This window comes from Buceros rhinoceros, unplaced genomic scaffold, assembly GCF_000710305.1.
Source record: "Buceros rhinoceros silvestris isolate BGI_N320 unplaced genomic scaffold, ASM71030v1 scaffold323, whole genome shotgun sequence".
NCBI classification, from domain to species: domain Eukaryota; kingdom Metazoa; phylum Chordata; class Aves; order Bucerotiformes; family Bucerotidae; genus Buceros; species Buceros rhinoceros.
This window is the reverse complement of record NW_010402784.1, coordinates 77151-90536: the sequence shown is the minus strand read 5'-3', so window position 1 is coordinate 90536 and position 13386 is coordinate 77151. Positions and strand designations below refer to the sequence as shown.

General features: G+C 36.5%; 1 protein-coding gene across 1 annotated transcript in view; it reads left to right on the top strand.

Moving 5' to 3' along the window:
- The window catches only part of RNGTT (RNA guanylyltransferase and 5'-phosphatase), a gene marked incomplete at its 3' end in the record, with an annotated part of 81890 nt that overhangs the window by 15650 nt on the left and 52854 nt on the right, over positions 1 to 13386 (top strand). The window contains exons 6-7 of the mRNA XM_010132725.1: positions 4227 to 4336; positions 5023 to 5124. Coding sequence (XP_010131027.1) covers positions 4227 to 4336; positions 5023 to 5124 — 212 coding nt within the window. The remainder of the gene's footprint in view (positions 1 to 4226; positions 4337 to 5022; positions 5125 to 13386) is intronic.

Here is a 13386-nt window from a genome sequence, read left to right as displayed (position 1 = left end):
CTGCATATTTCAGGGTGTAATGTGTAGTGCTTCTGAAGTGGATGGTTACATCTCGAAACAGTCTAGAAGAGATGGTAGGTGTTAATGATTTTCTTCATGGTTTTGAGTGCAGGTGTCTTGTGGTGGTGTGTGAGACAGAGGGAAACCATTAAACATCATGACTGGCATAGTTATAGAGGATATTTATTACATAACTGTCAGAGTATGTTCATTCTAAATACTAGTGACTTCGGTGTTTTTCTGCCTGACTTTTTTTTGCCAAAGTTTAACATCTATACTTTTCTGCCCATGGGTATCTTGATGGATATAGGAAGAAGATTATTTTCTGATTTTGCAGCAGCATTTTTTTTTTGTTGGTTGTAATTTCCTGTTAGCCTTCTCTTTTTCCACATTAGATGTCATTTTGTTCACTTTTCCCCTGTAGTCCATGTTTTTTACACTTCTGACCATTCTTGTCATTCTTTGTATTCTATCATGTTGACTCACATTTTTCTGAGGCTGTGATGCATATAGTCAAACACAAGCCTCTAGCTGAGGCCACGTTAGTGCTTAACAGGGAGGAATTAATTTCATATGTCTTGAGGTTAATACTTGTGTTTATATATCTCAATATAATTGCCTTTTCCAAGACAGAGTAATACTAATTCAGCTTTTGGTCTCTTGCTGCCTCCCTATCTTTTTCTCTCATTATCTACCAGTGTGTGTTTGTATAATTGCTTTTTTCATACTAAGTGTAGAACTTTGTTTATACTGTACTGCACAGTGTTTTTTCCAGCCCATTCTTAAAATTAAGGACAACACTGAATTCTGAAGCCACCATCACAGTCTGTATTCCTGTTATTAAATTCACAGATATCACAAAAATAAGGATTTGCTAATAGGAAATTTAGGGAAAAGAAATTAATTCTCTTACACCTAAACCAGACCCCTCAGAGCCTTCTCAGTATATTCTTCCATAACTCCTTTGAACCTGGTTTTGAAACAGATTGCTCTTCTGTTTTATAGAAGTTACATTCTACCCCATGTTTTCTGAGTTCCCCTATGAGAACAAGACAAACAAACAAAAGACAAGATAAACACCAGACATCCTGCTTCTCCCAATTCTGTGAAGCCTGTTTCATCACCAAAATGGAATGATTAGTTGAACACTGTTGTTACTGAGTAACAGTATGATTTTTTGGTCTTCTTTGCTTGTACATGCTTAGAGGCAGTTCTTGTGATTTGATCCTCTATTCCTAGGTACTAAATCTAAGCTGACCATTGTAACTCTCTGGTTCTCCCTTCCTCTCTTTTCGAAGATGTGGACTCCATCTCTTTCTGACATTTTGGAATGTTTCTTATCCTCTGGAAGGCAGTCTCTGAGCACTTGGTCACGTCTGATTAGCTGAAGATGGCTAGCACCCAGGCCTGGTGATAGCCACTGGGGTCAGAGACGTGTGTATTTTGGGGCTGATCCCACTTACCCGCTCCTCCAGGTGGTGGTTAGGTCTGAACAAATGTGAGATGATACACATTGCCACTTCTCCTCCCACCAAAGTGATGGTGGAGGGATATAGCAGAAAGTGGGGAGAGCTTGATTAGTGCAGATGCTGTGGAGATTCTGTGGAATGTAGATACCAAGCGCATGTAGTTACCTTGGATCCATTAGGGCTTGTAACTCTTGGCTTAGTAGTAGCACAGAGGCGCTGAACTAAGTGCTCTGGCATGTTTGCTCCATGTTCTCTAGAGTCCTGTTTCCACAGGGAGTTGTTAACAGTGGTGCAGAAAGTGCGTGGATCTGGCTCAGTTTTGGCATCTTTTCCAAGGAAATGTCCTCATGAAACCTGGAGTGCTGAGTTAGCCAAGCAGATGCCCAAGAGGCTCACCTTGTTTTTGTAGTGCTGTGCCTTAGCTAGTGAGTACACTCGAGGCAGATAACCTGCAAGAGGCACTTTCAAATGGCAGGCACCAATTTAATGTTTATGACTTTTTCTTTTCTGGAAAATCTTTCCTGTTACCTGCATTTTGCTTTAATCTTAGCAGTCGTACTGCCGTTGCACACTGCCAGAGTTCTGAGAAGCACAGGCACAACCTTCTTCCTTTGTTTCATGGTGCCCTTATCCACTTACTTAAAATGCAGACAACATACTTGCCAGGCATGTGTAGCTGTCTGCCTCCCAGTCACCTGTGTGCTGTTGCACCTGCTGGTGCCTATGTAAATGATCAAGGATGAGCAATGTGTCAGAAGTCTTTAGAGCTTAGGGTAATTAAGGTTCTGAATGAGTGTATTTCTTTAGGATGTACTGATCTTGGAATATGTTTTGGTGATGCAACTTAGCCAATCTTAACTAAATGCAGGCTGTACTGAAAACTGCGGTCCTGCTTTCCCTGCACTTGTGTTCCTTTTGCTTCCTTTGTGCTGGCACTAGTGCTGACTCATCCTATTGTGAGCTAGTTTAGGATACTAATTTGGCAGAAAATTAGTAGTCTATGATGTTACTTTTGCCACCTTAGTTCCTAGACTTGCTCGAGAGTAGAACAGATGAGTGCTGTGGTGCATGGACAGGGAAGGGAGCAAAAAGGCTCCTTTCATCAGTAATATGCAGGTAGTTTTGTTAAGGCAAGTTTCAGGCATTTTAGAGAACAGATATGAAATACTTGTATCTTCATTTGCAGGATTCATAGCTCAACAGGTGAAACGTCATGCTTTGATCTTCATCTGCATTGAGAATTTATTTGCGATGCTGTTGAAATAAGTCTGGTCAATTTGGGATCTGTGTAGAAATCTTTACTTTTGTAGCTTTGTAGAACTGATGGCTTTAATGTGTTCTGTTTTGCAGCATTTGTTTTTATTCCAGTCAGCACGAATTTTTTTTCTGGAATATAAAAGTTATTTTAGAGTGTTGCCTTCATTATTCTTTTACCGATCTTTACTTAGGCTTTTCTGTGGCTTTCAGGATAGCATGTCCACTTTAGTAACCTGGTTTAGATTGAGAATAAAATTATGCAACTATGTATTTTACACAAATACTTTGTTAAAAACCAGCTTTTTATGTTTTTTCTTTTTTTTAAGAAGTTTGTCCTAGATCAACTGAGAACCCTTTAAGTTTGCTGCTGCAAAACCACATTCATTCTGTCAGTTGTTTTCCCTGCAGTGTCAGTTTAAGTTTTGAGATGTAAAACCAGATCACTGAAGTGGAGGTGAAGTCCATGTAATTAAACTTCTTGTACTGAAATTACTATCTCAGTCTGATAAAATTAACACATTTATTTGAAAATATGCATCTCAAAGATTTGAAGGAAGAAAAGTAGGTCTTAATGTCTTAATCTCCTGAGATTCTTGTTAAAAAAAAACAAACAACAACAAAAAAAACCCCCAACCAAGAATCTCTTGTCTCAAGATGTTTCCCAGTGACTTTAGTTCACTAATTACCAGGCTAGTTATGTTTATCTCATGTGTTAGGTCTCTACTGTTAGCGAGCAGCTCTTCCTTTCAGTGAATCAAGGAAAGCACAGAATTGTTGGTCTAGAAATACTATTGATGAATTAAATTTATTTAACATTTTATAGGTCAATTTTGTCCTTAAATTCTGGATTACTTATTTTGAGGCCATGCTTTCTGACACACTTATAAATGGTGTCACAAAGGCTTCTGCCAGAAAGAGTTTTGTGACCTTTAGTGTACAATGATTTGCTCCAGGCTTATGATACTGTTTAGGTTCAGATTCTCATCCACAAATAGATGTCTTACGCTACCTTTCACTGTATAAGATTTTGTGTATTAAGGATGATTAATTTGATCCCTGCAAATTTTATATGTGACCATTTACTATTGAATACTTGATACTAGTGTATTTTCTTTTAAAATAAAAACATTTTAGTTACAAATGAAAAATAGTGAGTCAGACTGATACTGTAGCTTGACGTGGGAACTTTATTGATAGTACAACCTAAACAGTGCCTATCCCTTACCATTTACTTCCTTGTTAATTTTTTAAATTATTTTATTTTTTCCCCCATAAAGAATTCATTTAAGTTCCTGGGTTCATAATACAGCTCACCAGTGAGTTCACTGTTAAAGCTCAGCTCATGTGTCTTGGTTATTTGGGGGTAAATCTTCAGGGAATATTTAAGATAATATTGCTCATGAGGGTTAAGCTGTGAAAACCAATTTAATCTTGCATTAACGTGTTCTGATCTGCTTTTATGAAAGCCTAAATACTAATTAAATTTTTAAATTTATTTAGGGTGCAATTTTCTTGGAAGGAGTAACAGTGAAATGGGTGACCCAGGTGACAACACAACCAAAGTTAGGAGGAATACAGCAAAAATGTCAGCAGTTCTGTGGATGGGAAGGGTATGAGAACATTTAGAACTTGCTTATTTATTCTTGTCTAGAAATGTGACTGTATTTGCATGAATTGTTTAAAAAGAGAAAAGCACGCCTCGGAAACACTCAACAGTGAAATGGATGAGGTTCTTGCATTGTGCTATTAAATAGAATGATCAGCTCTTGATACCAAGAAACAAGATTGTAGAACTGCTTTTCTAAAATATTTTCAGGTGAATTGTTGCTGTTCAGATTCCAGATGTAGTCTAGTCCAGGTGTTTGTGTAAAATCTAGTGCTTACTCAAACAGTTGACAACTGCTATTACACTTCAGTATTGAGGTATAGTACTTGTTCGTAGAGCCAACTTGAATTTGTGTCCAATGTTAATGAGAACGTGGATTTTAATGACGCAGATTCTGCACTCCTTTGCAAAGCTGCTGATCCAGGGAGTAGCTCACAGTGCTTCCTACCTTGCGGGTGCTTATAGTTCTTCTAGTGCTTGTAATTTTGAATTCAAATGCTTCTTTCTCCAAAGTGGAAGCTTTGTCATAAACGAATACACTTGTTCTTTGATTCCTCTTACAAAATATTTATTGAAGAAGATGTTCTAAACTTGCAGCAAGTCTGATGCAAGGTGTGACTTCAGCTTAATGTTAAAAATGTGTTGCCGTGTGTGACTATTGCAGAACGTTAATAAACATTTTTTTTTTAGGTCTGGATTCCCTGGAGCACAGCCTGTTTCCATGGACAAACAAAATATTAAATTTTTGGAGCAGAAGCCATACAAAGTTAGCTGGAAAGCAGACGGCACTCGGTAAGTTTGTTTCAAGTGAAAAAGAAACACCCAGTAAATTGAGTCGATGGTTTGTATTTATCTAGAAAAATGAATTCACTTGTACAAAGGACAAAGCATATTCTAACAACAAAACTGACTCCAGAGATTAATTTTTTTGCCATCTTTGTACCCAACAATTGCTGAAGTTTGTGGCCGAGTTTGTTTTTAGCAGCTGTTCTGCAGACTGTTAAATGTTTGTTCTTTTATGCTTCTCCATAACCCTTGCCTGTCTGTCAGCCAAGTTTTGCCACCAAGGTCTTAGAGTAATCTTAGATAACAGTAACAGTTTGTTAAGCTAAAGAATTTGTTTTTAAAAGATAAACTAAAACTTCCAGTTGATCCTTCAGAAGCTGGCTAGTATTAGAAGTTTCATGGCATTTTTCATTTGCACTGTGAGCCTTCATCAAACTTGTGGTTCTGGTCAGTCAAAGAATCAATAGTTTCATCTTCCCTCACCAGTTCTCTTACATTCATTGTAGGGGTGACTTTTTTTATAACAGACAGCAACCTGATTGGATTGATGTGTTGAATCTCTTCAGTGTTGTTATTGCTGGTTGGAAATGCATCCTTGTATTTAATTTCTCCAGTATTCTCATGTTAGCATTTCAATGTGGGAGAAATGCTATACATCATCATATATAGAATGTTGAAACACTTTTTTATTTGATTGTAACTGGTTACACTCACATGAAAAAGCCCTGTCTCACAGGGTCTCTTGGATATACACCTAGCAGCTTGGACAAGGTACAGAAGGTATTTGCTATTCACATTGAAATAAACCCTCGAATGTTAGGTGTCCTGTTTCCTTGTACTCTTGCAAAGAACTACTGTGGCTCTTCGTATAAATAAATCTTTCTTGAGTAAAATTCCAAACTTCTAAAATCAAACTTATTTTCATAGAACTGAGTATTTTTAAAGGTTGGAACATTTGTGAAATTACTACCATTTTCTTGAGCTTTTGAAATCATCATCAATGGGGATTGATAGTCTAACCTTCTGTTTTTCTTCAGTATTTCTGGTTTCAAAACTAACATCAAGAATCCAAGATATTAATAGAAATGGTTTTATTCTGTGCTACTCAGTGGTCGGATCACAGTCTTTCTTGTTGTGGGTGCTGTCTTGAGGTAATTAGTAATGTAATTTCTTACATCACAGTCAATAGTGTCTCAGCAATTGTGTGACACATCTCATTCATTTTGATAGCTTGGTTTTTGTTTCTGAAACATACAGTTCTTTAGTATTTAACAAATTGTAATCTGTGCTAAGTGGAATGACTTTAGTTTTTTATTTACTGAATAGATCAAATTAATAGATTTTTAACCTGCTTTGACTTGATGAGCAGAAGTGCAGTTACAGTGAATGTATGGTTAGAGGAGGACAGTTCCGCTCATTTGTGCATTGTTCTTTAGACTAGCAAAGGAGTTCAGTGTTAGTGTTTGCAGGTTAAAAGGCCTTAGTTGTGTGGATGAAATGTATGCTTTCAAAAATGGGGTAAGATTTTTTTGTTTTCAGATGGGTGAAGTTAAAATGTATGTTTTGAGTATAGATAGAGGCAAAAGAAGTTTTGTTTCAGCAGTAGAGTGGAAAGCGTTTTCCCTTCAATGTGCTGAAATGACAAAGTAAAGTTTTGGTACTAAATGAACAAGCAGTGTAAGCTGCTGTCTGAAGTTTTTTCCTGCATTCTTTATTTGGTTAGGTTTGTTATCTTTAGTAATAGAGTGGAATATCCTAGATAATTCAAAGCCTGGAAAATATGGGGATTTGGGTGTCTTATGAGAATTACCGAGTGGCTCCACACGGAGTCAGTCAGGATTCAGCACAATTCAGCCAGAACTATAAAAAAACCAAACCCCTTCAGGTGTTTCTTGTCTGTGGAATTTGTTCTTCAGTGGTTTATTAGCTTGGGCAGAGCACGGTGTAAAAATGCAAAGTAAGCTTGCACTCATTATGGCATCCAAGCATTAAGAAATGGTTGGGAATATTTCGTTTTATAAGATTGGCTGTCTGTATACATAACCACTTGGGTAATGCGATGCAGGTGTTCTTAGGGTGCGAGGTTACAGAAACACGGTGGTGGGAGACCCAGACTTCTCAGAGCAGTAAAGTGCATTCAAAAGCTGCTGAGCTTGAACTCAGTAAACTCAGCCAACTTAAACTGGCCGTGCAAAGAGCCAGATGGGATTTTGAATTTATTATGCTTTAAATTTATTATGCTTTTAATCCACATTTCAGATATACTGCCAATGGACTTGACTTGTATAACTATGAAAATACGTTTACAAAGTATTAATGTCCTGTGCAGCTCAGATACTGGTAATCCTTGCCTTTTTTTTTTTTTTTTTTTTTTTTTTTTTTTTTTTTTTTTTTTTTTTACAGCTTAGTCTTACAGGAAGCCTTTGTTTCTGGGATTGGTTTACACTAGTATTTTAGTATGTATTACAGACTGTTTATGGGAGTGTTTTCATGTAATTTAAACCTATTGCCTCAAGAAATAGTAATAGCAGAAAATAATTCTGTTTTTAAAATAATTTCTCTGTAGAAGGTCATTTGAAATTACAGGTAAAAATTGTCATCTGCAGTGTCTCTAGCAAACATTGCCACTGAAGAATAATCTGTGCAAAACTGTGGGTCATTAGCTAATGCAGGTTGGAGTGTCTTAGAACAACTACTAAGATGCTGTAAAATTACAATTCGTGCTATGCTGTAGGGCTGCAATCTATTTTTCCACGTTTCTTTTTTGTATTTTCAATATGAAAAGTCTTTCTGTGTCATTTCTTATGTTATTCATTTGGAAAATTGAAGTCTTATGGAATATTCTTATTTTCTTACCCAAATGTGCAGGATGCATACATTCTGAATACTAGAATAATTATATAGAAAATAGTACTGCACCTTGAAGACTGCCTTTTGTGAAAGAAATTAAAGTGCACATGTAATTTAATGTCAGAATTTCCACTATTTTGGACATTCTATCCTGGTTTTTTAGGTTTCTAGAATGGTGACAAAACAGAGTGGGTGAAGAACAAAACTCAGGGAACTAAATAGTTTTTTTAAAAAATTTCTCAAAACATAGTAACTTGGGTTATAGTTGATTATGGAGATACATGGTCTGCTAGGTATATTCAGAGAAGAAAATGGTGCTACAAAGATACTGTGTTAACGAAATTCAGCTGAAGGAATGTTGTGAAAGAGAGACTAAAGATGAAAACCTGAGCTGCTGTTTGGACATGTAGACACTGTGCATGATGCCTACCCTACTCAGCAATGAAAAATTACTATGGCAGTTTTTACATTGGACATGCTTCTAATTATTTTGTTGTTCTTCAATGATCCAAACTCCATATGCAATTAAACAGATTTTCATTAATTATTCTAAATGCTCGTGTTGACAGGTGTGACCTTCCTGAATTTAGTATTAAGACATCAATGAGCAGAGATCCATTTATGGATTCCTTGCTTACCTTATCTGGAGATGAAACCCCGGTCATCAAATATCTCTGAAGCTATTCAGTGAGGTGCGGTTTGGATGCAGCAGTCTAGGGTTTACCTATTACAATATTACTTGGCTTGCCTGTGTTTTTTTGTTCTCTCTGCTTGAAAAAGCACTGCTGTTTCTTTCATCTGATCTGACTCAAAGCGAATGCTTAACTAAACTTTGTATTATACTTTCTCACTTAAATAAAAACACTGTCATCTCAGTTAATAGCAATGTTTCATCAACATAGCCAAATATCTGAAGTTTTGCCAGTGTTAAATACCTGTGTTTTATTCCTGCAGCAGTAGTTTTCTCTAGAGGTTTCATGGCTGAAGCCTTTATCTGTAGATTGTGAGGACTTTTAATTCTCTGCAAAGTCATTTGCTGTTCCTACATTTCAGCTGGAGCTGAACATGCACCCTTGTGGTTTAAGACCTGTGTTGTTGGTGGGGTTTTTTCTGTTTGTTTTTCAGGGGTAGAACAGTGCATGTTTTCTTGCTTTCTTTATACTGTTTCATTTTTCTACCCATATTTTTTCTTTTAAAAAGAATTTCCTAAACGAAAAAGCATCACCTTATGTTGATTCAATAATGTTAAACTGATTAATTAAATTATTTGACAGTGATTCTATGAAATATTTTGAGGAAATTTACTGCAGTGGTATCTTACACTGTTTTGTAAATGTGCGTGTTCTGAGTCTGATTTGGGTCTAAATTCATCCTTCTCCATTGTCTTGGAGCCCTGAGTTCAAAATCTTTTGACTTAGCCTTACTTCGTCTGTCCCAATTCAGAGTTTGTGCCTACACGGTGGTCTTGCTTGTTCTGTGCCTGGTTTCCAGAGCTCTTGTGCCTTGCTGATGTTTATGGAACACCCCCTTGTTGTTGCTCCACCTTTCCTCTGGAGCATGTTTGCTCCAAAGGGAAATGCAATGTGAACAAACACTTCTCCCTCCTGTTTATAAATGCTGATGTGTAAAGATAGGTACATTTGCATCTCAGGTTTAAACAAATGAACTTCTAATAAATTAAAAGAACTTCAAAGCTCACTTGGCATTGGCTCTTTTTAGAAAAGTATTTCCTTTGTGCCAGGTATTTACATGTATGTAAATATTATATGCAATTAGCTCCATTTGGGGGAAAAACATACCTGAAGTAATATTGCTTTAAGTTATAATTACAAAAAAACCCAAAAAACAAAACCAAAACTGTGGCTATTGTGACTCGTTTGCTGTGAATTCTTTCCTGTGTGTTTGTTGGGAGAATTGTCAAACCTCTGGTGTCTTAAAAATAATTTTAATGCTAATCTGTTCATAAGGCACAGAAATCCAAGGGGCAAATGAGCCACTAGTAAAATCATGCCTTTTGGCCTAGTTGAGATGAAATATACTTTCTACAGTTAGCCACAAAGTATGCACAGCTTTGCAAAGGTATCCAATTCTGTACCTGAAATAGTAGTTGGTATCTGAATGTTCAAGGCATACTGTATGACTGTGTATTACCAACTTGGTACTGTAAAGTGATTAACCCAGGTGGTTAGCGGCTGCTGTATCCCTTGATACATATCTCATTAATGCTGTTTGTAGCAGATGTTTGTTCTAATGAGTGGAGCCGAATGTTCAGACAGGAGTAGGGTTGTTAAAGTAATGAGACACTAGTTTTGAAAAGAAGACTATTACCACTAAGAATAATAAAAACCTTTTAAATATCTGTGGAATAATTCAAATTAATGCAATCAAACAGGCCTAGGTTTTATAATGGTAGAATGTGACCAGAACTAAATGCAAACTATTAAGGGGCATGAGTTATTTCTCTGCATTTGTACGAGTACCTTTTTATTTTTCACATCTGTACACATGTAGTTCTAATAAAAATGATAATAAATACGATCACAATACTATGGCTGTTCAATTATGGTAAAGCAGCTATTTTACAAAAAGTGCAGAACAGCTAGTTCTTGCCAAAGGCTATTATATTTGAAAAATATTCATGCAAATTTGATGGCTTTCAGATACTAAATGTGAACAAGTAGATACAGAATATAAAGCAGCTCTTTGAGAATTGCTGCTAATTGTCTAAATGGTGTTTATAACAAAATCGGTAGGAACATCTCAAGTTAGTTATTTTTTTCATGATTAGCAAATTACATTTTAGAAAAAAGGCCTGTTGCCTGAATAATTCTCATTTTGCTCGTATCAATTCAAAATACAAATAGTAAAGTTACACTTAACTGTATGGTAAAACTGGTGTATGAGGTTTTGTACTGTGTTTATTAATGAAACGATCTTGACTTATCCAAAGCATTTAAGTCACTGTATTACCAGATTAGTGATTGCTTCCCAGGTTTCTATTTGTACAGAAAGCTAAACTACAGAAGAAATTGTCTGTTTTTGTTAAGAACTTGAAAGTTATTGGCAATTGCAACCTCTTCAGAAACGTTTGTGACCATTAGTTGAAGGAAGTCTACGGGATGTGTTTTAAGATAACTTCTCATGCATGTTGTTAAAATGTAATGAAGACGAGGTAGAAGTTTCTCTTTGAATTTGCATGGCTACCTACTTTTTTCTTTCCTTAGTCTTTGATTCTTTACATGGTGAGCTGAAGCTTAAATGCATAACTGAGACGTTGCAGATTCCTAATATGAAAAGTTATCCAAAAGTAATTTGTGACGAGTAACTTGTGAAAAGGTGATTCTTGCTAAAGAACAACTTTAAAAAAAAAAACAAAAAAAGAAGAAATTTGAGAAAATTTTTATTTTAGGCGTTAAGAGGTAGAAGAAATTAGCCTAAAATAAGGTGGCAAGGAAGAAAATGGTAGCCTGTCTGCAAAGGATTAAAGAAGGGATAGTTGAGTGAGTTCATGGGAAAACTATTATCCCTGAGAGACAGGAGGAGGTTAAAGAGAAAGGCAGAATAATGAGGAGAATGGAGGACAGGAAAGACTGGAGAGTAGTACTAATCCAACTGAAAAACAAATCTATGCACTTGAGGACTCATTATTAAGAACACGAGACTGGCTTGTCATGAAAGCAGATCCAAGAGAACAGAAAGTGTCTCCTGGGAGCAGAGACATTAATGTGGAGTTGAACTTCAAGACTACTCTGTTGGAAATTAGAAAGAAGCCATAGATTAACTTTCAGTTTGGTACAAATGACATGACCAGATTCTCATGGAGGTGAAACTTTGTCCAGTAGTGGAAAATGCCTGAAGTGGAGGTTTACACAATTGTTAGTGAATTCTTTCCTAATTTAAAGGAGGGGGACAAAAATATAGGATATTGATATTTGACAGATGGCTTTGGAAATCTTGCTAACAGGGAAGTTTAGGGCCATTAATCACTGGAAAGCTTTTGTGAGTATAGGTTTTTTCTCAAGGTATGAATATGCCCTTCTGAGGCACTTTCTGACCCAAGCTGGCTAGTGAATGAGTGAATTGTCGTGCATTGTGTTTTAAGTGTCTTGTCTTTTAGTCATGTTTAGAGATATATATGTTCATAGTCTTGGGGTCAGGAAGGAGCATTGGTCTCCTAATAACAGGATGGGGTGAAAAACCCACAGGAGAATCATATGGGTGCTTTTAAACCACACCTTTCTTTCCTTCCTATTCCTCCTCTCCCCACTTAGCTTAGGAAATAGACTTAAATATTTATTGGTTTTGCACCATTGGTTGGTAATGCTGAGTACCCCTTCTTCTGTGGTTGGAGCACATTTCTGTGGTCTAAAATTTTAAAGAACAGAAATATTCAGGGGTTTGGACATGTTTCAATCAGTCTTCAGGACCAAGTGGGTTTTTATAGGAGTGACAGGTTTTGTGAAACAACTGGGCTTGACTCAAGTGGTTTGATTCCAAGTTAAATGAGCTTTATTCAAATCATGTGGTTATGTAACTATCAGCAATGGGCAAAGCTTCAGCTGTTGAGTGCTAATTATACATCACTCACGTGTGTAAGACAGCTACTCTTCAGACAGTTGTTATTATTTTCATTGACTATCTCAAAGCAGTAGTTGTAAGGGTCTTTCTATTATTCCCATGAGCGTCAAAATGGGGTAGTACTTACAGACAAGGCTTGGAACAAAAGCCTGAGTTAAAAGGGTAACGTGACTGTTGCTATTCCCCCATTCCTAACTCTGCCCTGTTTTGTTGCATGCTACCTTTTAAGGTCTTTGCAGGGGAAATGCAGTTTTTGTTTACATGGCATAGTCCCTTGTGCTCCTTCTTCATAATTATTCTAACCAGTTCTTTAAGAGAAAACAAGCTCATCTATTTTTCATTTAGTTCTTTAGTTCTTCTTCAGCTGGAAGAACCTTGCTTTAGGATGAGTGTGGAATCCATGTGGGATTTATTTCACTGATGTTATTTTGAATAATATACTGAACTGGAGATAGCATATATTTTGGCTGGAAATTGAAGTTGTGAGAGTTATTGAAATGGTTGTAACAGAGCTTCTCTCCCTCCCACCTCTGTCAAGATTAAAAGCCATAAATAGCTTTTATAGACTACAGTACTAATCAGTTGTTAGGAACCTGCAGTTTAGCTTTTAAATGTGTAATGATAACATAATGTCAAGACCATGTAAAGGTCACATGTGATTCTGGATTATGATGTATAAACTGCCTTTCTAATGATTGTTGAACAGAGCAATTCATAGATGTTAAGAGCTCGAAACAGCATTCCTCTTAGTTTTCTGAAAACACAGATGCCTAATTCATGATCTTATTTTGTTTGTTTAGGTAGGAGAGGAAGATAAGATGGGATGGGGAGGCAGGAATG